The following is a 25,954-nucleotide window of genomic DNA, read 5'->3' as shown; positions in this document are numbered from 1 at the left end:
GGGGGTTTGTATGTTCTCACCATGACCGCAAATGCTTTCTCTAGGTGCTCTGGTTCCCTTCCACATTCTAAAGACAGACATACATATTAGGTGGTGTGGGCTTGTTGGTCCAGAAGGGCCTGTCACTGAGCTGTATCTCTAAATAAAACTGGTATCAATAGGATAATGGAACTGGAAAATTGAAATAAATGAAGCACAATCCAAGATGTTGGAGAATGGTATTGTGGGTTTGAGCCGTCCACTTGCAGAGAAAGAAAGAATAAGAAGTCGGAAAGGCAGCGATTTAGGAGATACTCTGCATGTGGGTTAAATAAAATGGGAGGAAAGTCAAAGCATTGCTAAATAGATTCTCACGGTCAATGGATGTTGGAAACACTACAAATGTTGTCATCAGTGGAATAGAGGAAGAATTAAGGGAGGGGACTTGAATTAAAACAAAGCATTCTTGACATCTACAATACATGGAAGTGCGTGACTGTTGAAAGATATAAATCATGATTAAAATAAATTTTATTTGAACTTCTTCAAACGAAATAGACTCTAAAGAATAGAGAAGTTTTCCTAACAGTGGAAATAATTTTGTCTGCTGTACCATTCAACCGAGATATGGCTAATCTTTTACCCAAGGGTCTCCTAAACCCCAAATCCTTTTCTCCCTTGATGTCTAAAACTTATCGATCTCTGTTCTGACTGTGCTTGGTGAGTGATTCTCCAGCCTTGACTGGAGACTTCCCAAGGTGAAGGAATTCGTCTCAACTGTGATTCTGTAGTCACTTTATCATGCTGTTCAGGAATTTTCAAAAATATTTTAATAAGTTCACTTTTTATTCTTCTATATTTATGAGACTCTACCTGCTTAATCTCCTGGTATGATAGATCTGTCATCCCAGGAAGCAGCCGTAGCTGCACTCTTCATTGTAAATTTATCTGCAGATGGAAAGACCTGGCCTGTAGAATGTCTGTTCTCACTTGGACTCTATATAATTGGGGCATTTTGTCTCTAACATTGTAGTCAGATCCTCTTGCAATAAAGACCAACGTGATATTTGCCTTCTTAATAATTTGCTGACCCCCAAGGCAAGTTTTCATGATGGCTGTCAAGGACACTCTGGTCCCTCTGATCACCAACTCGTTTCAATCTCTTATTACTTAAAACATAATGTGCTTCTGTTTTTCCCCACCAAGGTGATGATTTAAAGTTTTCTACATAGTATTCCATCTGCCTTATCCTTGTTGATTTATTTAACTTGCCCTGTATACCCTTAAAGTCTCTCAACATCCTCCTGTACCCATACTGCCACCAAGCGTTGTATAATTAATGAACTTAGAAATATTACACTTGAACTGCTGATCCAGATCACTGATATAGATTGGAAGCAGCTGGGGATCTAGCATCTTATTTATATGAAAGATAGAAAATATAATTATATATTTCATATAAATGGATGTATTTATAATCTGTTTTAATGTTTCTCATTAGCTTTGTCTTCTGCTTTCTCTATCAGTGCTTTGGTCCTCCACTGAATTCTGAATTGTTTCTTTTTGGCAATGTTGTACTAAACCATTTCCTTTGATCTAGTACTACCTTTAACTTCTCCTTATATACATAGTTGGAGCACTTTTCTTCTTGTTTTCTTTTTGCCTTATGGGGTTATATTTTACTTGTAAATGGTGTATTAATGCTTCAAAACTAAGTTGCTGTTTGTTTACTTAATCTTTTAATCTAAGTTCCTGTCACTGTCTGTAAGGAGATTGTATATTCTTCTCATGACCATGCAGATTTCCTCCGTGTGCTCCACTTTCCTCTCACAGTCCAAAGACATGCCAGTTGGCAGGTTAATTGGTCATTGTAAATTATCCTGTGATTAGGCTAGTGTTAATTCAGAGATTGCTGGACAGTGTAGCTCAAAGGGTCGGAAGGGCATGTATCTCAATCAATCAATCAATCATACATCATAGTCCAATTGAGTCTCGCATCTTTGCAGTTTGCTTTATTCAGATTTGAAGTGCTATTATGTTTTGATCACTGTACCCTATTAGATAAGGAATGTATTCTTGTCTCATTGCACAATAACTGAAATACCCAGTTTACTTGTTGGTTCCTCAACAAACTGATTTAGAAAAACATTTTTTTTTAATACTTCATGCTATTACTGATAATTTGTCTTGCCCAGTCACAATGCAAATTAAGGCCCATTTAATTATTATTGTAGTACCTTTGTTATTGGATATTATGGCTTTTTTTAAGTGTGTCCTACATTACCATATAGCCAGCTGGTGGTGTGGTGGCATCTGCAATGGACTTAGAAACGAGTGGGCCTGGGTTTGAACCCAGCTAGCTTCTTGCACTCTTTCCATCTGTGCTGGGTTGAGCATTGAGCTAGCAACTTGGCCTCGAAAAAAAAATGGACAAATGCTAAAGAAAGTGCAAAGTTGCTGCCCTATGCACCACAAGGCATGGAGAGGAATAACTACATTATCAAACTGGGAAAGTATATAGATAAACTCTCACCAATGTTTTCTGCCTCTTGCTGTTTCTTAGCTGCACCCAAATTGATTTTACTTCTCTGCTGAGATCCTTCCTGTTGTCTGCCTGTATTGCATTCTACCCTCCCTTCTTTAACATTTTTTGTATTCTTCTAAAAGTTAAGCATCCCAAAATACTTAAGTCCCAACATTGGTCAGTTTAACAATCATGCCTCTGAATTTGCTGTTGGATACTATGCATTTATCCCTGTTTGTGCCATTAATTCACTTACTTTGTCATGAATACTTCATGCAATCAAATAATTCATTTAGGACAGAGTAGGGGTCTCTGTAATATTATTGAAATCCGACCTACATTGTAAAAATGTTTGTATCTACAGATTCTTTGTGCTTATAAACACAAGATGATGGATTAATTTTATTTTCCAGGGATCGATTTTGGGAGAATTTGACATCTGTGCTTTTTGGAGAGTTGCCAGCCCCCTCTGACATTACAGAGGTATGATCTAATTTGTGCTAGTCTGCTCTTTTGTTCTCCAGAGAATGCCCTCACACCATTGAGGTCAACAGCTAGATCTTGCCGGTGAATGTCAAGGACAAGATCTTGCTGTTAATTTCTCGACTGTTAAAATTGTTTTTATGATTAATGTTGCAGCTTCCTAACTTTGTTAATTGATACTTCTCCATATCTGCAATGGTCTTCATAAAATCTGAGGTGTTTACTTTATAGAAATTGCATTGAAAGACCAGTCTTCTAAACTCTCTCCATTTTTCACCATCTTTAAAGTAGCTCAATGGTACCTGGGTATAAATAATATTTGTTATCTTTCTAAATATTGTAGTTTTTTTCATTTTTGCTTAATTAATTTTGGTTGTACTCCATAGAAGAGTGTCCTCGAAACCTGTGCCTTCACTCTGAAAATTATCTGCCTGGAAATATACTATGTTGTCAGGTACACTTTTTATTGATTTTTGAAGCACTAGCCTTTCTCGTTGTTGATCATTGTTATTTTTAAAAATATCACTGTAGTTCTGTAAATAAAATTATGCTGTGATACTTCAAACTGACCAAAGTAGCTTAAGTGAATTGAGTTTCAGAAGCATTTCTGTCTTGAATTTTCCATAAAATCATAGAATTGTTACAGCTTGGAAGGCGGCTATTTAATTTATCTATGCTAGCTCTGATCTGATCAGTTGCTGTCTCCAAATCTTTCTTTCACAGCTCCGCAAGTTCTCTCTCTTGTTTGCAAGCAGAAGTTGAGTCCCTTTCTCCCACCGTTTCAATTACTAAAGTTAATATCATGACCTGCTTAAGAGAAGGTTTTTTCATGTCACCACTGGCTCTTTTGTTAATCACTTAGAAGTCTGTCCAGTGATCCTTAACCTTCTGCCAGTATTAAAACCTTCTCCATCATGACCTTTCATGATTGGAACATCTGTCAAATCTTTTGTCATTGTACGTTGATTACTATGCCCACTTGTGTGTTAGCAACATAGAAATTGTTTGACTAGAATGTTAGACCACAGCATCTCATCACTTCACTTCAGTCCTTACTAGTTTCAGTTGTTCTGTTCAGTTGTTGAGGTGTCCAAGAAGTAAAAATAACATTTAGTTGATGGAATTGTGTATGGTGTTGAAGGTTTATTTTAATTGCAGCCTTAGAACAAATTCAAAATCTTATCTTCAGGCAGTTTTGGCTTAGATATGCATAGCTTGTAGGATGTTCTTCTTTTCAGTAGTTACTTTCCTGAGGTTATTTAGATAAGCTTGTTGAAGGAAAGGGAATCTTTATTTGTTATTTATTCCGTTTGTTTATTCTTGATCTTTACTCTTTATCACAGACCCATCTCACGTAAAGGTTGTTTTGTTTTTTTTACTGGTTGGATTAAAGTGCAATGAATTTGTGAATTTGTAAGAGACTATTTCTAAATGTTATGTTTTTTATACCATTAGAGGTTCTCTGGACCAGACTCTAAAGAACACATTGAAAATGTTCTTTGATAAGAAACGATATGAATATTGGTCTGAATATATCAAATCCCTTGTCATCTATATGACGGAAGCAGATACTGATGGAGCCTCAACATTTCTCGAATTCCATAAGTTGATATCAGCGTGGAGAATGTTTCTTGTTCTGGCTACTAGCTATGTAAGTATTAAATTTTATATATCTTGTATGCTATCATGTGTTGGGGGATACTGAGGTTAGAAGATACCTGTTTTCAGACACAGCTTCAATGGCTGTTACTCTGATGACCAGACTCTGGCCTCAAATCAACATGTGTTCAGAATCTGGACTTTTCCCAAATGTTTTGTCTGAAATATTGCTACAAAATGATGCTATTGCAATTGGTGTCCAGTTTGTTCAGATAGGATTGATATCTGATAAAGAATATAAATGCCGTATTAGAACATTGTCAAAATGCCCAAGTTAATCAAATAGGAATTAATTCTGGTTGTGATATTGAACTGCAAAATAAATGTCTATGTAATTGAGATCAGTGGAGCAGTTTTTAAATGTTTAAAAAAATCGCAATTACAGGTTTCCCCCGTTATCCAAAGGTAGAGTGTTCCTATGAAACAGTTTGTAAGTCGAAATGTCGTAAAGCGAAGAAGCAATTGCCATTAATTTATACGGGAAAAATTTTTGAGCGTTCCCAGACCCAAAAAATAACTTACTAAATCAAACCAAATAACACATAAAACCTCAAATAACACGAACATATAGTAAAAGCAGGAATGATATGATAAGTATACAGCCTATATAAAATAGAATTATTGTATGTACGGTGTAGTTTCACTTATGAAAATCGGGAAGATAGTGAGCCAAAATCGATGTGGAGGAAAAAAAATCGGCACGTACACGCATGCGCACACAACTACCTGCACAAGGCTTCACGGTCATGGTAGTCTTTCTCGGGGTAACACACGTATAAAGTGGGCGTCTTTTTCTCGTAAAAGTGAAAATCCTCTTTGGTTAGCGAAAACAGGTCTTTCGTAACAGCGAGTTGTAAAGTGAACGTTCGAAAAACGGGGGCTACCTGTATATGCGGTTATTTACTAAAATTCTCTAAATACTTTTCAAGGAACTGGGTATTTGTACTTGTTTTTCTGTGTTTGTGGATGGAATATATAGGTCAGGGTCCAGGTCTATTGTACTTTGAATAACACGGCTTGCAAGACCATTTCAAACAATATAAAAGAATCAATCACACTGGTGAATTTAGAGAAGATTGGCATTAATGTTCTTTCCTATAGGACATTGGTGAGCTAGTTGGCCTTTAGTAACAATATGGAAGCTTCATGGTCACCAAGAATAATAATGACTTTCAATTCCAAATAGTTTCATTGATTTTATTTAATTTACCTTCTGTCATGATGATAAGATCCTTTTTTATCTACATGATCTAATTCATTCATTATTTTAAGCACCCCTATCAAATCCCCTTGCAGTCTTCTCTTTTTTTTTTAAAAATGAAGAACAACTCCTTTGGATTTAATTGGCACAAAAGCATTTATCTTTGTGGAAGTATGTAGCACCCAATCCTGGATATAATACTAATGTTGTAGCCAAACTAGTGTTTTTGAAAGTTTCATCAACACCTCCTTGCACATGTAGTCTTTGCCCTAATTTAGAGTCCAGAATCCCTCACACTTTTATATTAAACAGTAATTTATCCTGCCAGTCATTTTCAATGAACTTTCAATAAACTATGTAAAAATATGTACAAACTTGTGTACAAAATATGTAAAAACTTTCAATAAACTATGTACAGATTTTTCTATTCTTGTAACCTTCTTACAGTTGGGTTTTCTCAGCTATATGGCTTCTCTCATTCTGTCAAAAATGCAACAATTCACATTTCTCTGCATTAAATTTCATATACTGGTCTGCTTACATCTCCTTTTCACATTTCACTGCACTTTCAAGTTTTCAGTCACCTGAATATGAAAGCTACGACCTCTTACCCAATGCATTGAGTATAGGAGTTGGAACATTGTTGCTGCACTTGGTATAAGTCGTTAGTGAGGCTGTAGTTGGAAATTTGTGTACAGTTTTGGTCATTCTTTTATAGGAAAGATGTGGTTAAACTGGAGAAAGTGCAGAAAAGATTTATGACGATATTGCCAGGAGCTGGAGGGCTTGGGTGAGAGAGAGGTTGACCAGGCTAGCTTTTTATTCCTCTGAAATGTGGGAGAATTTGGGAAGACCTTGGAGCAGGGGTCCTAACCTTTTTTTCATGTCTTGGATCTATACCTCCAAGCAAGGAGTCTGTGCTCCACAGTTGGGAAACCATGCCTTAAAGAAGTGTTTAAAAATTATGAAAAGCATAGATAAGCAGGATGGTAACAGTCTTTTCCCCAGAATAGGAGAGTCTAAAGCTATGGAGCGAAGTGGTTATCAGGCTATCAGGCAGGAACTTGGAAGCATAAATTGGAAACAGATGTTCTCAGGCAACTGCACAGAAGAAATGTGGCAAATGTTCAGGGGATATTTGCGTGGGGTTCTGCGTAGATACGTTCCAGTGAGACAGGGAAAGGATGGTAGGGTATAGGAACTGTGATGTACAAAGGCTGTTGTAAATCAAGTCAAGAAGAAAAGAAGAGCTTATGAAAGGTTAAAAAAACTAGGTAATGATAGAGATCTAGAAGATTATAAAGCTAGCAGGAAGGAGCTTAAGAATTAAATTAGGAGAGCCAGAAGGGGCCATGAGAAGGCCTTGGCGGACAGGATTAAGGAAAACCCCAAGGCATTCTACAAGTATGTGAAGAGCAAGAGGATAAGACATGAGAGAATAGGACCAATCAAGTGTGACAGTGGAAAAGTGTGTATAGAACAGGAGGAGATGGCAGAGATACTTACCATATATATAACCATATAACAATCACAGCACAGAAACAGGCCATTCCGGCCCTCCTAGTCCGTGCCGAACTCTTAATCTCACCTAGTCCCACCTACCCGCACTCAGCCCATAACCCTCCACTCCTTTCCTGTCCATATACCTATCCAATTTTACCTTAAATGACACAACTGAACTGGCCTCTACCACTTCTACAGGAAGCTCATTCCACACAGCTATCACTCTCTGAGTAAAGGAATACCCCCTCGTGTTTCCCTTAAATTTTTGCCCCTAACTCTCAAATCATGTCCTCTTGTTTGAATCTCCCCTACTCTCAATGGAAACAGCCTATTCACGTCAACTCTATCTATCCCTCTCAAAATTTTAAATACCTCGATCAAATCCCCCCTCAACTTTCTACGCTCCAACGAATAGAGACCTAACTTGTTCAACCTTTCTCTGTAACTTAAGTGCTGAAACCCAGGTAACATCCTAGTAAATCGTCTCTGCACTCTCTCTAATTTATTGATATCTTTTCTATAATTCAGTGACCAGAACTGTACACAATATTCCAAATTTGGCCTTACCAATGCCTTGTACAATTTTAACATTACATCCCAACTTCTGTACTCAATGCTCTGATTTATAAAGGCCAGTGTTCCAAAAGCCTTCTTCGCCATACTTGATGAATACTTTGCTTCAGTATTCACTACGGAAAGAATCTTGGCAATTGTAGAAATGACTTACAGCGGACTGAAAAGCTTGAGTATGTTGATATTAAGGAAGAGGATGTGCTGGAGCTTTTGGAAAGCATCAAGTTTGATAAGTCACTGGGACCGGATGGGATGTACCTCAGGCTACTGTGGGAAGCGAGGGAGGAGATTGCTGAACTTCTGGTGATGACCTTTCCGTCATCAGTGAGGACGGGAGATGTTCCGGAGGATTGGAGGATTGCGAATGTTGCTCCATTATTCAAGAAAGGGAGTAGGGATAGCCCTGGAAATTATAGACCAGTGAGTCTTACTTCAGTAGTTGGTAAATTGATGGAGAAGATCCTGAGAGGCAAGATTTGTAAACATTTGGAGAGGCATATTATGATTAGGAATAGTCAGCATGGCTTTGTCAAAGGCAGGTCGTGCCTTACAAGCCTGATTGAATTTTTTGAGGATGTGACTAAACACATTGATGAAGGTAGAGCAGTAAATGTAGTGTATAGGATTTTAGCAAGGCATTTGATAATGTACTATTATTATTATTATTTGATAATAAGCCATGCAAGGCTTATTGAGAAAGTAAGGAGGCATGGGATCCAAGGGGACATTGCTTTGTGGATCCAAGACTGGCTTGCCCACAGGAGGCAAAGAGTGGTTGTAGAAGGGTCATATTCTGCATGGAGACCGGTGACCAGTGGTGTGCCTCAGGGATCTGTTCTGAGACCCCTACTCTTTGTGATCTTTATAAATGACCTGGATGAGGAAGTGGAGGGATGGGTTAGTACATTTGCTGTTATTACATTTGTTAGGGGTGTTGTGGATAGTGTGGAGGGCTGTGAGAGGTTACAGTGGGACATTGATAGGATGCAAAACTAGGCTGAGAAGTGGCAGATGGAGCTCAACCCAGGTAAGTGTGAAGTGGCTCATTTTGGTAGGTCAAATATGATGGCGGAATATAGCATTAATGGCAAGACTCTTGGTAGTGTGGAGAATCAGAGTGATCTCAAGGTCCGAGTCCATAGGACACTCAAAGCTGCTACGCAGGTTGACACTGGTTAAGAAGGCATATGTTGCAGCTATATAGGACTCTGGTCAGACCCCTCTTGGACTACTGTGCTCAATTCTGGTCGCCTCACTATAGGAAGGATGTGGAAACCATAGAAAGGGTGCAGAGGAGATTTACAAGGATGTTGCCTGGATTGGGGAGCATGCCTTATGAGAATAGGTTGAATGAACTTGGCCTTTTCTCCTTGAAGTGGCAGAGGATGAGAGGTGACCTGATAGAGGTGTACAAGATAATGAGAGGCATTGATTGTGTGGATAGTCAGAGGCTTTTTCCCAGGGCTTAAATGGCTAGCACGCGAGGGCATAGTGCTTGGAAGTTGGTACAGAGATGTCGGGTAAGTTTTTTACGCAGAGAGTGGTGAGTGCGTGGAATGGGCTGCCGGCGGCAGCAGTGAAGACAAAAACGACAGGGTCTTTTAAGAGACTCCTGGATGGAAACATGGAGCTTAGAAAAATAGAAGTCTGTGGATAAGCCTAGGTAGTTCTAATGTAAGGACATGTTCGGCACAGCTTTGTGGGCTGAAGGGCCTGTATTGTGCTGTAGGTTTTCTGTGTTTTTTTATGTTTCATTTAAGGAGCACTTCGATAGGTACTTGGAGAGATGGGGCTGAAAAGGATATGGGCTGACCACAGAAAATTGGGACTAGCTCAGTGGGCACTGTGGACTGGCTGGACAAAAGGGCTTGTATCCGTGCTGTACTATTCTATGACTCTGTTACTAGGCAGATAGGAAAGCAGTGGCCCTTTACTGACCCTTGGTGATTTTCACAAATACTAAAACAAAAAGAAACAGCAGGGACAGAGGGGAGGTTGCTCCTCCCCCATAAGAAGTAGTGTATAAAATCAATAGCTATCTTAAGTTGTTTACTGTTGAATTACCCCAAAACCTGAGGAAGGCAGTAAGCAACTGTTGAATTGAAGTCGGGCTCTGGGAGCTACATCGACGTACATTAATATAGAGTCCCTCTTCAGCAAGGTGTTAGACCCGGAGAGCAGATAATGCTCCCCCAACCCTAAGCAAAGTGCAGTGTAAAATAGCCAAACAGCTTTATAGCTCTCTTCTCATGACTACTATTAGGGAGAAGTGCAGGGGCCTGAAGATTCTCACTCATTGTTTTAGGAACAGCTTCTTTCCTTTCACCATCACAACAGTCTATGAACCTATGAACACTACCTACTTTGTTATTACTCTTTCACACTATTTATTTATTTATTTATTTATTGTAACTTGCAGTAATTTGTTATGCCTGCACTGGACTGCTGCCACAAATCGTCAAATTTCACGACAGGTCAGTAATAATAAACTTAAATCATATTGATTTTTTAGTTTATTTTGTTCCACAGGAGGAGGTGATGCATCTTTGTGATTGTTCACTCCGGCTGCAATTACTACATGATGTTCTTGAAACAACCAAAGTTTTGGTGAGTTTCTTGCAATTTACTGTATTTCAGTGTGCTTTTTACAATTAATTGAATGCAAATCTGTTGTCTTGACTATGATCTTGAGATTTGAGCAATAATCCAGCACTTTGAATTGCATCACACTTATCTGAAAGAACATTTAAAGGTGAAGATTTGTTGGAAATGTGCTAGTTTGATATTTGAATGCCTTTTATATGCTTGACTCTCATCTTATAATTCTTTTGTCAGCTAACAGTTACCTCATCTGCTCCATGCCTGCGAATGGGATCAATGCTAGCAACACTGCTTTTAATCCTACTGAAACAGTGGAAAAGGTGGGAAACAAGAAGATTAGCGTGATTATATACAATGTGTTTGGAACGATGTCACTGACTTTACTGAATATTGTTTGCAAATTTTAAAATATATCGTGTGTTCTGTTAATAACATTTGCAAATGTGTATTTTTATCTTCTTGTAGCCTCCTATTTGTTCTTGAATAAGATCGTAAGAAATTGGAGCAGAATTAAGTAACTTGTCCCATTGAGTGTGCATCACCATTCCATCATGGTTGATTTATTATCCTTGTCAACCCCATTCTCCTGTCTTCTCCCTGTAACCTTTGACAGCCTGACTAATCAACAGCCTGCTTTAACTATACCAAATGACTTGGCCTCCATAGCCGTCTGTGGCAATGAATTCTACAGACGCATCAATCTCTGGCTAAAGAAATTTTGCCTCATCTCTGTTCTAAATGGACATCCCTCTGTAGTTGTGATGCTGTGCCTTCTGGTGCTAGTTTCCCCCAGCTATAGGAAATATCCTCTCCATATCCAGTCTCTTTGGGCCTTTCAACATATGATGGCTTTCATTGGGATCCCCTTCATTCTTTTAAAATCCAGTGAGTACAGCCCCAGAGCCACCAAATGCTCTTCAAGCATTAACCCTTTCATTCTTGGGATCATGCTCATGACCTCTGGAGCCTCGCTAGTATCTTTTCTTTGATAAGCAGGCCAAAGCTGCTCACAAATCTGTGCTCACTGATGTCAAAACAAAGTTTAAAAATACATTTTTGGGTTATATTCTATACCAGCAAGTAGTACAGCAGTTAGCACAATGCTTTAAAGCACCAGCTGCAAGACCGAGACTCAGTTCCTTCCACTATATGTATGTCCTCCCCACCTCCCATGTTTTTTTCCTCCTACATTCCAATGACATATGATTAGAGTTAGGGAGTTGTGAACATGGCATGTTGGCGCTGGAAGCATGGCAACACTTACAGAGTGCCCAGCACAATTTTTGTTAATTTGATTTGACGCAAGTAATGCATTTCACTGTATGTTCTCATGGCGTGTGACAAATAAAGTTGATCTTTGAAAATTTGGCCAAGAAAAGGTCGAAGCTATTTATCCTTCCTGATTATGCTTTGGACATTGCCCTGAATTTGCCACTCTATTTAACTTAAGAAAGTGATCATGGTATATGTACATAACCAAAAACAACTAAATGGCACAGAATAATGGTTCCTGCTTTGTTCCTTTCTCAGCACAATTGTTAATGTATCTAAAATCCTGGACCCTTTGGATCAAATTCTAGAGAGCCTTTCACAGAGCAACCAGTACTTCATGGAGAAGACAAAAGCAAAAATATATTCTGCTATCATAATTGCACTTCAGATCAAGCAACTACGAGGTGGAACTTTTGCTTCCTTTTTGGTTTTCTTTCAAAAGTTTGTAATGTTCTTTGTGGTGAATGTTATGGATTTGTGCTTGATGGCTAAGGATCAGGAGTTGCAAGACAGGCATTCAGACCACACTTCAGTTATGGTTGTGTTGAAGTTGTGGTTGCTTTAGAAAGGGTATAGAAGAAATTTACCAGGATGTTGCCTGGATTAGAGAACATGTCTTATGAGGAAAGGCTGAGTGAGCTAGGGCTTTTCTCTTTGGAGTGAATGAGGATGAGAGATGACATGATAGAGGTGTACAAATTGATGAGGCATAAATAAAATGGACAGGGTATTTTCCCAGAGCGTAAATGGCTAATACAAGAGAGAGCATAATTTGTAGATGATTGAAGGAAAATACAGGGTAGAGGTAGTTTTTTTTTAAATGCAGTGGTGGGTGTGTAGAACATATTGCCAGGGATAGTGATAGAGGCAGCTACTGTGGGGACATTTAAGAAGCTATTACTTAGGCACATGGATGAAAGAAAAATTGGACTACATTAAAAGGTCGGCACATCATGGTATGAAGGGCCTGTAGTGTGCTGTACTGTTTTATGTTCAATTCTTCAGATCACTGGTATAGGGGACAAATGAAAGATACTGTATTGTGATTCCTGTTTTTACAAAAATAGAGAATCACATATGCTTCAATATGGAAATCATTAGGTTGATTGTAGGAGACTCATAATTTATTTTAATATGTAGACCTTTCCCCATTTTCTCCATTGTGTTTTTGTTGCTGTCAGAGCTGCATTTACTTCGCTGATTGTCCTTGTGATAGTACCTCCTTGAACCACTGCAATCATGTGGTGTAGGTGTTACCATCTTGCAGTCAGTCAGGTACTCTAGCACACTGTTCGTCACGATAATGTGCATTGTATTATATTACCCAAGAGGAAAGAGTTCATGACATTGAGTAGACATTATTTTGCTAACTGAACTCATATACTTGGAATAGAATTTCTTTTTTTCTTCTGCTTCATGAATTGCAGATGATACAGTTATGATATAACAGTTCATGTAGACGGTGATCTTGAATGTGATAGCCATTGTAGTTTAAGGCATAATGACTGCATTAGAAATACGTTCACATTTTTATGTTGCCTGTGTGTGTGTGTGTGTGTGTGTATATATATATATATATGTGTGTGTGTGTGTGTGTGCGCGCGCACGCACATGTGTGTATATTTTTAATGTATAAAAGTTAATGTAGTTTTATATATATAAGTTAATATTACTCGGGGTGGGGGTTTCTGAAATCTAATTAAAGTATGTTTTAATTTGATGCAGATCCATCTAATGCATGTTGCTCTGTAAATTCATTTCTATCACTGACTTGTAGTTCTACTGTTGTAATCTTTTGTTTAGTTAGTGACTTTCCTCAGTATTCTCAAATGCTGCTAACTGTGTGTGAGACCATACATAACGAAGCGATTGTTCTACTGGACCAAACACATCATGCACTGACAACTGATGCTGGCTTATTTGATGACAAAGATAGTATGGAAACAGATTGTGCCCCACGATTACAACACAAGGACCAGAAGGATGGAGTAAGGAGAGAAAACAATTGTTATATATTCAGCAGAAGCATGAACTGATTGCCCAAGTGTGTTATGAACTCTGTTGTAACTGTTTTTTCTTTCCCCAGGTATGTGTGCTAGCTCTCTATCTTGCAAAGGAACTCTGTGAAATGGATGAGAGTGGTGATCATTTAATTTCCATCATTCGGAAGGTTCCATTTCTTCCTGCAATGCTTAGCACCTTGGAGCTCAGTCTTCGAGTCAAACAGAATTTACATTTTGCAGAGGCGTCACTGCACTTGCTTTTAGGTCTGGCCAAAACACAACAAGTAAGTTCTAAATCCTAAAGAAGAAACTGCAAATGCTTTAAAAAAAACCCAGCATGTTAGTAATATTCAATGGTCAATGCAGTGTCTGTGGGTAAGGAAAGTATTGGAATTTCATGTTTTCATCAAAGCTGAGAGGTTAGATATCATATATCATAACATATAGGTAATGTTGGTAAGAAGTAAGGGAATGTGAGTGGTAGGGTGGAGAACAATAGAAACTGAATGACAAAGGCACAATGGAGCATCAAGAAGAGCTTCCTCACCATGTCTGGTCACCCAGGTTCAGTCTTGACCTCCAGTGCTTTCTATGTGAAGACTGCACACTCTCTCTGACTCCTTGGCTCTGGTTTCCTCCTTTGTTTCAAAGATGAGTGGGTGGATAGGTTAACTGCTCATTGCAGATTGTCCTGTGTGTTTGTAGGTGCTAGATTCCATGGATAGTTGATGGGCTCTGGGGATAATAAAATGGATTAGTGTAAGTGGGTATTTGGTCATCACAGGTTTGGTGGGCTGAAGGGCCTGTTGTGTTTTATTACCCTGATAAATTGTGGTTAAAGAGGTTGAGAAAGGATTGCAAAGGTCTATTAATCACAGCTGGTTACAAAAAGAGGGTTATTGTGGACTGCATGGCGAGAGCTACAGTATAATGCTGTAGTGGATGTTGGTTGCACATCTGTCCTCTTAGAAGTAGATGGAAGAGTCAAGAAAGAGAAGTTAAGGCTCAGATAAACTGAGCGTAAAGGGAGAATGAAGATAAACTGAGTTCAATTAGCATTGATACATTCATCAACATGCCACTTAAAGTTTGGATTTTGAACTATATTGTTCTATTTCTTTCTGATATGGTCTTCAATCTAATATGTTTGCTATTTATACCTGCTGCCTGATGTTTTATATTTCCAACCTTTCCTGTTTCTTTTATCTCTTTGGATTTGGAAGTGAGTGGAGTTAGAGAAGTTCAATATTAAAATATGTTAAGCTAGGCAAAGGAGAATTGATAGTTGACAGGGCTTTAAACTTGTTGTGGTTCATTTCCCTTATTTCTGCTGCCACCAGATCTCTCTCTTCTAGTTCAGAAATACTTCCACATTCAATGGATCGCCTCCCACACTTTCATTGTAAAGTCCCTGTGACTTTGTCTTTAATCTTCAATGTCCATTCTCCTCACAATGCTTGCTCATGCAATTGCAGCACGTGTAACACATGTCCTTTTACTCCTTCAGTTCCCACTGTTTAGGGACTCAAACACTCCAAGTGGTTGTATGTCTTCCAATTTGATGTACCGTATATGGCTCTCATGCTGTGATCTTCTCCACATAACAAAAGCCGGCTTTGAAGAACATCTGCTCAGACTTCAAGAGTGACTCTGAGCTTCCAGTTGCTCCTCATTTTAATTCTCTGTCTTACGTCCATTCTAACCTTTTTGTCTTTGGTCTCTTTCCTTGTTCCAACAAGGCTCAGCATGAGGTGAAGTCACACAGTATTGTATTTTTACCTGGCTCAGTACAGCCTTTCTTCAGACTGCAAGTAACACGCTTTATCACATCCTATTTTAGACTGTATGTTCTCAATCTGTATTGTTTTATCATTCTTGATTTCAACTGTATTGCAAGTAAATGTAAAAGATGGACTAAATCAATAAGGGTGAATGCAGGACTGAAGTGGTTGTATTTAAATGTGCGCAGTATACAGAATAAGGTAGATGAACTTGTAGCACAGTCACAGATTGGTATGTATGACTTTGAAGGCATCATTGAATCGTGACTGAAAGAAGGTTATAGCTGGGAGCTTAGTGTTCAAGGATATACATTGTATTGAAAGGACAGGCAGGAAGGCACAGGGGCAGTGTAGCTCTGTTGTTAAAAAAATGAAGTCAAATTATTAGAAAAGAGGTGACATAGGGATGGAAGGTGTTGAATCATTGTGGATAGAGCTAAGGAACTGCGAAGGTAAAAAGACCCTGGTGGGAGTTATATACAGACCCCCAATCAGTAGTAAGGACGTGGTCTACAAATGATAGAAATAGCATGCCAAGAGGGCAATATTACAATAGTCATGGGGGTTTTCAATATGCAGGTAGATTGGGAAAATCAGGTTGGTGCTGGATTCCAAGAGGGGGATTCTCTAGAATATCTACAAAATGGCTTTTTAGAGCACCTTGTGATCAAGCCCACTAGGGGATCAACTATTCTGGATTGAGTGTTGTGCAATGAAGTAGAATTGATTAGAAGGCTTAAGGTAAAAAATAAAAACAAACTCTTAGGGACAAGTGATCATAATGTGATCAAATTCACCCTGAATTTTGAGAAGGAGAAGCTGAAGTCAGATGTATCTGTAGTACAGTGGAGTAAAGGGAATTACAGAGGCATGGGAGAGGAATTGGCCAGAATTGATTGGAAAAGAACACTGGCAGTGTTGACGGCAGAGCAGCAATGGCTGGAATTTCAGGAAGCTGTTAGGAAGGCACAGGATATATACATCCCAAAGAGGGAGAAGTATTCTAAAGGCAAGATGACAAAACCATGGCTAACAAGAGCAGTCAAAGCCAACATAAAAGCCAAAGGGAGGGCATTTAATAGAATAAAAATTAGTGGGAAGTTAAAGGATTGAGAAGCTTTTAAATACCAACAGAAGGCAACTTTTTAAAAGTCATTAAGGTAAAGTTGGAATACGAAAGTAAGCTAACCAATAATATTAAAGAGGATACCAAAAGTTTCTTCAGAGACATAAAGTATAAAAGAGAGGTGAGAGTGGAAATCTATGTTGGAGAGGTGGTAATGGGGGACAAGGAAATGGCAGACAAACTGAATAAGTATTTTGCATCAGTCTTCACTGTGGAATACACTAGTGGTATGGTAGAAGTTACAGGTGTCAGGGGTCATGAAGTTCTGAAGTTACCATTACTAGGGAGAAGGTTCTTGGGAAGCTGAAAGGTCTGAAGGTAGATAAGTCACCTGGACCAGATGGTGTATACCCAAGGGTTTGGAAGGAGGTGGCTGAAGAGATTGTGGAGGCATTAGTAATGGCCTTTCAAGAATCACTAAATTCTGGAATGGTTATAGAAGAATGGGAAATTTCAGATGTCACTCCACTCTTCAAGAAGGGAGAGAGGCAGAGGAAAGGAAACTATAGGCCGGTTAGTCTGACCTCAGTGGTTGGGAAGATGTTGGAGTTGATTATCAAGGATGAGATGTCAGGGTACTTGAAGGCACATGATATAATAGGTGGGAGTCAGCATGGTTTCCCCAAGGAAAAATCTTGCCTGACAAATCTGCTGAAATTCTTTGAAGAAATAACAAGCTGGATAGACAAAGGATGGTTGATGTGTATTTGGATTTTCAGAAGGCCTTTGACAAAGTGCCACACATGAGGCTGCTTAACAAGCTACACGCCCATGGTATTACAGGGAAGATCTAGCATGGATAAAGCAGTGGCTGATGGCAGGAGACAGAGAGTGGGAATAAAGGGAGTCTTTTCTGGTTGGCTGTCAGTGATCAGTGGTGTTCCACAGGTGTCTGTATTAGGACTGATTCTTTTTACGTGATATGTCAAATGATCTGGATGATGGAATTGATGGCTTTGTTGCAAAGTTTGCAGATGATGCGAAGATAGGTGGAGGAGCAGTTAGTTTTGAGGAAGCAGAGAGGCTACAGAAGAATTTAGATTAAGAGAAATTGGCAGATGGAATACAGTGTCATGCACTTTGGTAGAGGAAATGAAAGGGTTGACTATTTTCTAAATGGAGAGAAAATACAAAAAGCTGAGACACAGAAGGACTTGGGAGGGCTTGTGTGAGATTCCTTAAAGGTTAATTTGCAGGTCTAAATCTGTGGCATGGAAGGCAAATGCAAAGTTAGCATTCATTTTAAAAGGACATAAAAGCAAAGATGTAATGCTGAGACTTTATAAAGCACTGGTGAAACTTCACTTGGGGTATTGTGAGCAGTTATCTTAGAAAGGATGTGCTGAAACTGGAGAGGGTTCAAAGGAGGTTCACAAAAATGCTTCCAGGTTTGAATGGCTTGTCATATGAAGAGCGTCCGATGGCCCTGGGTCTGTATTAATTGGATTTCAGAAGAATGAGGGGGTATCCTTGTTGAAACCTATCGAATGGTGAAAGGCCTTGATAGAGTGGATGTGGAAAGGATGTTTCCTATGGTGGGAGAGTTTAAGACTAGAGGACACAGCCTCAGAATAGAGGGTCATCCTTTTAGAATGATGATGAGAAATTTCTTTAGCCAAAGGGTTGTGAGTCTATGGAATTCATTGCCACAGGCAGCTGTGGAAACTAACTCTGTGTATTTAAGGCAGAGGTTGATAGATTCTTGATTAGGGCATGAAGGGATATGGAGAGAAGGCAGGAGATTGGGACTGAGAGGAAAATTAGATCAGCCGTGATGAAATGGTGGAGCAGACTCAGTGGGCCAAATGGCCTAATTCTGCTCCTATATCATGTGGTCTTATAAATATCTTTGTTCTTTCTGACATTTCTCATTCTATACAACTTAAACACATGTTTGGCTTTTGGGATTTCATCAGAAGTATGTGTAATATTAACACAAACATATTAAAATTATTAAATTGAAGTATGCCACATCTGGTTGAGTACTTTGGAAATGTAGTCTTTGTTGTAACGTAGGGAATTAATTACATGAACCGAATGTCTCCAGATTGCTCATACATTACTGTTGCCCTGAGGGTAGCTTGACTAAGTGTATTGTGCAAACCAACAGAAAGAAATGGAGAGGGAAAGATTTTAAAGTAAAGCTAAATACCTCAATCATTTTACTTGAGGCCACATTCAGATGTGGGATATGCACATTTAATCCAAGTTTAAACAAGTTTCTAACAAAATTTATCAAACTGCTGTGCCATAGGCCTTTCTTTTATATTTAGAAATGTAACAGTAACAAAAGTATTAGGACAGAATTGAATATTTACTTATTATAGTTCTATGGTATTTTAAATGTAAAAATCAAATATTCTACTTTTGGCTCTAGTGCATAGTCTGATGTAAATAATGACAATATCTTTGTTTTCACGTGTTTACTTTTTCTTTGAACTTTTATTGTAAAATTAGATTTGGGCAGTCTACAGGATCGTTCTGAATGTTGAAACAAAATACTGTAAAAGTCCTTTGTTCTGAAAGTTAAGGTTTTATTTTACGGTGCATTATGCATGATACGGCTCTGGTTAATTGGGAAACATCAGGACTGGTACATTTTGGTCCAATTAAGCGGCTGCCCCAATTATGCTATGTCCACACTACACCAGATAAATCCATAACCGAAGCTTTTTCTCTTAGTTTTTACCCTCTGTCCACACTAAAATGGTGTTTTCGTCCCCCGAAACCGGAGCTTTTCAGAAATGCTTTCCAGGGTGGGTATTTTTGAAAACACTGCTCGGGCAGATCAGTGTGGACGGGGTAACCGGAGAAATCTGAAAATGCTGTCAGACGGCAGCGCGCTATTTCATTGTTTTCTTGAACGCAACCTAACAATTTTAGAAGAGACAGCAACGAGACTGAAACCAGAAGAGTTAGAAATGTACTCACCAAATACTTTGACCCATAACTTACTGAATAAATAAGTATAAGTATACTCACTTTGCCCTGTTTTTTGTCCTTGTTTGTATGAAGGTGGTTTACCTATTTATGCAAGTACTTCTCTGACAATAGATGTGTAACAGCCTAATGTAACATTGTATGGAAATACAAGATAACACTGATGCAGACATGTTTTATACATTTAATAAGGTGCTTTATTAATGCAACAGAGTTAGTCAGTTTTCCAATGTTCGTTGTCAGCCGGATCATACTGTCCGTGAACTCCCTGTCAGTTGCCTCCATACGCTCCAGTATTTGTTTTTTTTTACTTTTAAGTTCTCCTGTGCGAGAACCAACAGCTGTCTGTCGTTTTAAGTTTTTTTAGTCTGTAACTACACAAACGCTCAATTTTACGGCGAGATTCGACACCAAACATGTTGCTTGTTTTCGGTAGATGTGTCCTGAGCATGCCCAGTAGGAGGAGATTCGCTGAAATCTCGGTTTCAATGTGGATAGAGATATTTTCAAAAACACATAATGTGGACGCCTATTGTTTTTACGCAAAACCGGCGTTTTCAAAATTATCCGATCTAGTGTGGATGTAGCCTTAGTTGAAGTTTTATGGATATAGTTACAAAGGTATAAAAAGAAGACAAACACCTATTTAACTAAGTAAACAAGTGAAAATCTGCAAATGCTGGAAATCCAAGCAACACACACAAACTGCTGGAGGAACTCTGCTGAATTCCTCTAGCATTTTGTGTGTGTTAATTTAACTGAGTAATAAATTATGTATTTAAATGAAGTTCAGAACAAATTAGAATTACCAACACTACCAGCAGGTGGTGTAGTGGCACTGGATTCTGAGGCAGATGGTCCTGAGTTCAGATCTGGCTATGTCCCAACCTGGGCAGCAGCAGTATCTGTGCAGAAGAATGATCTGGCAATCTACTTCTGTAACTTGCCACAAAAACCCTCTGGACAACTGCATTATAGGGTCGCTTTGACTCAACAGCACTCTACATTCCTAATGCACTGCCTTGAAATAGTATTCAGCCTCCAATCCTTTGTGATAAATGGGTATTCCAAACATAATTTTTATTTGTGAAACATGCTCCTTTTTTCACAAAAAAGCAGGGTATATTATAAAGCACGAAAAACTAAAAAATTAAAAAACTGAAATGTCAGCTGTTCAAAAGTATTCATTCCCTCTTAAGTTGAACCACCTCTCGCAGCCAGTAGTCTTCTTGGATAAGTCTCTGTTAGCCTTGCACAACGTGATGGGGCATAATTTGCCCATTCCTCCTTGCAAAATTGCTCGAGTTGTGCCAGATTAGTTGGGGAGCGGTGGTGGACATCAGTCTTGAGGTCTTGCCAGAGATATTCTTCCAGTTTAAGGTCAGGAATCTGACTGGGTCACTTAAGGACATAAATTTTCTTAATTTGAAGCCACTCCATGGTTCCTCTGGTTGTGTGTTTTGGGTCGTTGCCTTGCTGGAAGTTGAACCTCCTTCCCAGTTTAAGCTTTCTGGCAGAGGTGAGCAGGTTTTTATCCAGAATCTCTCTGTATTTAGCAGCATTCATCTTCCCATCAATCCTGATCAGATTTTCAATCCCTGCTGCTGAAAAGCATCCCCATCGCATGATGCTACCTCCACCATACGTTACAGTAGGGGTGGTGTTACCTGGCTGATGCCCAGTGTTAGATTTACACCGCACGTACTGCTTAGTGTTGAGGCCAAAACGCTCCACTTTATTCTCATGTGACCACAAGACCCTCTTCCACATCTTCACAGTATTTTCTAAGTGAAGCTTTGCAATTTCTTAATGGGCAAGGATATGATTTTTTTGACGGGTTCTTTGTTGCCACTCTTCCATAAACGCCCTTTTTGTGCAAGGCCTTAGAGATTGTGGAGCCACGAACTCATCTCCAGTTGCAGCTACTGACTACTGCAAACTCAGAATGCCTCGGCATCATAGTAGCCTCTCTTACAAGAGCCATTATTTAACGGAGGGGCAGCCTCACCTAGGCAGTGTGCCTGTGGTTTCGTATTCTTTCCACTTTTTCACGATGAATTGCTCTGAGGTGTGTTCGGTATCTTTGAGATGGTCTTGTACCCTTCCCCAGATTTGTGCTTCTCTATTATCATTTCCCTGACTTGTCTTGAATGCTGTTTGCCTTCATTTTGGTTTGGTCTGTTGAAAATCTACCATACAGTTGGATCTTATGAATTCATTGAAAACAGGTGATCCTCCAGTTTTCTAAATCAACAAAGTGGGTGAGTTGGTAAGGTATTGCACGTGAGGGAAGTTGATGTAGTAATTGCAAAGGGGATTAGTACTTTTCAGCCTCACAACTTTGTTTTTTAATTTTTAGTAGATTGCTGATAGACTTTGGAATTTTTCTTTTGATTTAACATAACTCCAAGAATCCTAATTAAATATATTTTAAATTTAGAAAGTGGAACTGTAAAATGTGAAAATAGTTGTGGGGGCTGAATACTTTTTCAAGGCATTATTGATGGAGGAATTCATCCAGTATATGCTGCCATGTTCTTTTGATTGACTGTAAATGAACAAATCCGCGCAGACACCTGATGCAGATAACGGATAATTTTGATAATTGCATCCTCCAAATCTTCATTTTCATTGTAACATTCAAGATGATTGTCTATACCTTCAAGTTCTTCATATTTCCTAACTTGATGAGGTAGTGAAGTTGTTTCATTTTCTCTTCTGGCTGGTTCTGGCATCTCCAAGACTTGAAACAGCAGAAAGCAAAACAATTCTGAATTGTATTAGGGCTTATTTCTTGCCATCAGTGGCAAAAATCACTGCTTTTTGAACACAAACAAATGCAAGTGATGCTGTTTGAAAACTATTTCTAAGCACAGAATAATGTCTTAATGGTAGCACGAGTAGACATGACTGATGCTAGTTAGAAACTGTTCAGCAAAAGTCTCCTGAACCAATTAAGTGACAGTGTCCCAAATAAACAAAGAGAATCCTGGCTATTTTTTAGATTTGTTTTTGTTTTTTTAATAGTTGCCCTGATTAACTGATGGTCCAAATAACCGGAATCAGCTGCATTTGGTTTTGAAGTGTATTGTAACTTTTCCCAAAGGTAGCAAACTCTGAAAGCAGCATTTCCAAGTCCTTTCAAGTCTTGAATTGAATTGACTTTATTTCTTACATCCTTCACGTACATGAGTAAAAATCTTTATGTTACGTCTCCGTCTAAATGTGCAATCATAGTAATTTATAATAAATGGAACAGTCAGTGTAACACAGAGTACACTCAAATCAGCGTGAGTTACTCAGTCTGATGGCCTGGTGGAAGAAGTAGTCCTGGAGCCTGCTAGTCCTGGTTTTTATGCTGCTGTACTGTTTCCCACATGGCAGCAGCTGGAATAGATTGTGGTTGGGGTGACTCAGGTCCCCAATGATCCTAAGGGCCTTTTTACACACCTGTCTTTGTAAATGTCCTGAATTATGGGAAATTCACAACTACAGATGCGCTGTCTGCACCACTCTCTGCAGAGTCCTGCGATTAAGGGAGGCGCAGTTCCCATACCAGACAGTGATGCAGCCAGTCAGGATGCTCTTAATCGTGCCCCTGTAGAAACCCATGTATAGCTGCATTAACTTTACTGTGACTATTGTTCATTTGTTGATGTGGAAATTTCATGTTTTCAGGTTAATTATGCACATAAATTCAAATCCATCAAAATCTGTTTTTAAGTTAAAAAAAATGCTGATGTTAAATTTCATACTGGTACTTCCAGGGAGCTGCTGCAGTGGGAGGAGCCGGTGTTCTACAAAGCATCTGTCTGCCACTTCTAAGTGTTTATCAGCTCAGTGCCAATGGCACCACTCAGGTACTGTGCCTCAATAATTGTGCAGTGTTATGTAGAGTGAATATACACAAAGTACCAACACCTGAGTGATCAATTTGATATTTTAAGTTAAATCTAATATTGATGAAATTATATTCAGTTTTGAGAACTTCATGAGGAATCTTGTTCAGGTATTATAAAAAATGAGGACATTGGGAATAAGTATAAAGGAAGCTAAATACATTTTACCGATTCTATTGGGTCTTTAGGGAAAGTAACTGCTGTTGTTCTGGAAAGCTAATTAATTTTAAATTGTAGGTTAGCTTGTAAATTGCCTGTATTGTTGTAGTTTTGATGGTTAAAATAGTATATTTTCAACTATTTTTAATAATTTCTACAAAATAGAGGTCCATTATGTCCTAGATAACTCCTAACTATATACTCTTATTAATCTTGCTTCCATTGCTTTGTAATGTGCTTCATTCTAATTATAAGTTACAAGCACAAATTAATTTTTTTAAAAAATTAAATTTGACAGTTTTTACTGACAAACTGAAAAGCAACAACTATCACAAAATTGTGTTCAAAAATAATAGTTTTCAACATGATGCAAAGAATTAACACAAACCCATTACTAGAAAAAGCTGTGTTTTTCTGTCAAGTCATAACTTGCATTAGAGATTGCAGTATCAAATCTTTGGCATAATTGTATCACACATGTTTATAAATTCATAGAGTTTTTGAGATTGAGCAATATCAAGTAGCTTTTCAACTTTAATGTTAGAGTAATTTTACATTTACAAACAACCGAAAACTTGTACTGTGATATTGGATGTCCAGGTTTTGCTTTTCTAAGCAATGCTTGCCTGATTTTTCATGTGCAGAATTAATTGCTGTTTGCCATCTCTCCAATATTTTCAATTTTCTTTTTATAATTCAGACTTTGGGATCTTCCCGAAAATCTTTGGATGCTCCCTCATGGCCAGGTGTGTATCGACTCACTATGTCACTGATGGAAAGACTTTTAAAATCACTACGCTATAACTTCCTTACGGAATCGTTAGACTTTGTTGGAGTCCATCAGGAGCGGATACTTCAGGTGGGTAAATGCTTTTGGTGCTTTTAAAACTTAGTGTAATTAAGAGTGTTTTGAAGGAGTACCGGTAGTTCCTTCAGTGAAATCCAGAAACCATTTAAAAAATGAATATTATAATTTGTTCCAAAGGTTCTTATGCATAATATTTTTCATGGAGGTGGTCATCAAAGTAGATAATTCACATGCAGATCCAAAAATGTTTGAAAGCTTGTATATATTTAAAACATATAATAACTTAAACACAATGAATTATTAATGACTTTTCCATTAACCCTCACCCTTTCCTTTCACTTGGTTTCGTTGAGACTTGATTATAAATGCCTGTTAACTGATGTCATAACTGTTGACACACCTAGTCACTTGCCACAGTTCAAATATGATTTAGAACAAGTCTTCCAGGCCACTAGATGGTGCACTTTGCAGAACAATATCATGACTTCATTATTTCTGAATACTCACTCACCAAGGGTTTCTTTTCACGTGACTGTCCAGAATTGGTATGAAAGTCATGGAAACATTTTTTTCAGTCCTCTTACTCTCATATGTGAAGAAGAACATTTTAAAAATATATACTTTTAGAGTAGGTTATTTTTTTAAATGACATTGTAGGCCAAATGACCATCTCCTGTGCCATAAACATGTATGATTTTATTATGTTAAATGTATGTTCATGTTAGGTGCATCAGGATACGAGTCATTATTTTTGCCCATTCTTTTATAGTGTTTGGATGCAGTTCGAAAGGTGCAGAGCTTGGCTTGCCTTGATGAAGTTGATCACACTGTTGGGTTTCTTCTTCAACTTTCCAACTTCATCAAAGAGTGGCGGTTTCATCTGCCACAACTGCTTAGGGATGTGCAGGTATGTTCAACTTAGAATGGATATAATGTTGAACACGAGACATCACTGCTTCAAACAATAGCAGAAAACTGAAATCCATATTATTGCACTTCTTTAGCTATATGTTTTTACCAAGAATAAGTATCCTAGCGCTGCCTTATCTCAGCTCGGACCTACTCTGTGACCAGTTGGGGTTTACCTGCCACAATCTCACCATAGAAAACTGATTAAAAATAAGTTCATTTCCCATTGATCTACAGGATGTGGATTGAATGTAAGATCACAAGTGAACAGAAATTACCTAGTAGACTAAAAAAATACTAGTTTTTGCTGGAAAGATGCTCCTTGATGAATGTAGTTAACAGCTTGATCTGTGTTTCACAGGTAAATCTGTGTTACCTGTGCCAGACATGTACCTTTCTGCTTCATAGTCCGAAAGTGCTTCAGCACTATCTACAGGTGAGTGTGAAGTTGTTTCCTTAAAGTGTAATTTGCCATGAATATATACAGTGTTTAAGCATGCTTTTCAAAGAGTTGGGTTACTAATGACATTAAAA

General features: G+C 38.5%; 1 protein-coding gene across 1 annotated transcript in view; it reads left to right on the top strand.

Annotated features, from left to right (window-relative positions):
- nup188 (nucleoporin 188) overlaps nucleotides 1-25,954 on the top strand; it is a 117,329-nt gene that overhangs the window by 69,358 nt on the left and 22,017 nt on the right. The window contains exons 29-40 of the mRNA XM_073052718.1: nucleotides 2,917-2,986; nucleotides 3,373-3,440; nucleotides 4,442-4,637; nucleotides 10,452-10,529; nucleotides 10,758-10,843; nucleotides 12,054-12,199; nucleotides 13,599-13,783; nucleotides 13,882-14,082; nucleotides 23,413-23,505; nucleotides 24,404-24,562; nucleotides 25,281-25,418; nucleotides 25,782-25,856. Coding sequence (XP_072908819.1) covers nucleotides 2,917-2,986; nucleotides 3,373-3,440; nucleotides 4,442-4,637; nucleotides 10,452-10,529; nucleotides 10,758-10,843; nucleotides 12,054-12,199; nucleotides 13,599-13,783; nucleotides 13,882-14,082; nucleotides 23,413-23,505; nucleotides 24,404-24,562; nucleotides 25,281-25,418; nucleotides 25,782-25,856 — 1,495 coding nt within the window. The remainder of the gene's footprint in view (nucleotides 1-2,916; nucleotides 2,987-3,372; nucleotides 3,441-4,441; nucleotides 4,638-10,451; nucleotides 10,530-10,757; nucleotides 10,844-12,053; nucleotides 12,200-13,598; nucleotides 13,784-13,881; nucleotides 14,083-23,412; nucleotides 23,506-24,403; nucleotides 24,563-25,280; nucleotides 25,419-25,781; nucleotides 25,857-25,954) is intronic.

This window comes from Hemitrygon akajei, chromosome 7 (assembly GCF_048418815.1).
Source record: "Hemitrygon akajei chromosome 7, sHemAka1.3, whole genome shotgun sequence".
Taxonomy (NCBI): Eukaryota; Metazoa; Chordata; class Chondrichthyes; order Myliobatiformes; family Dasyatidae; genus Hemitrygon; species Hemitrygon akajei.
The sequence above is the reverse complement of the archived record's forward strand: the minus strand, read 5'-3'. Positions and strand labels throughout refer to the sequence as shown.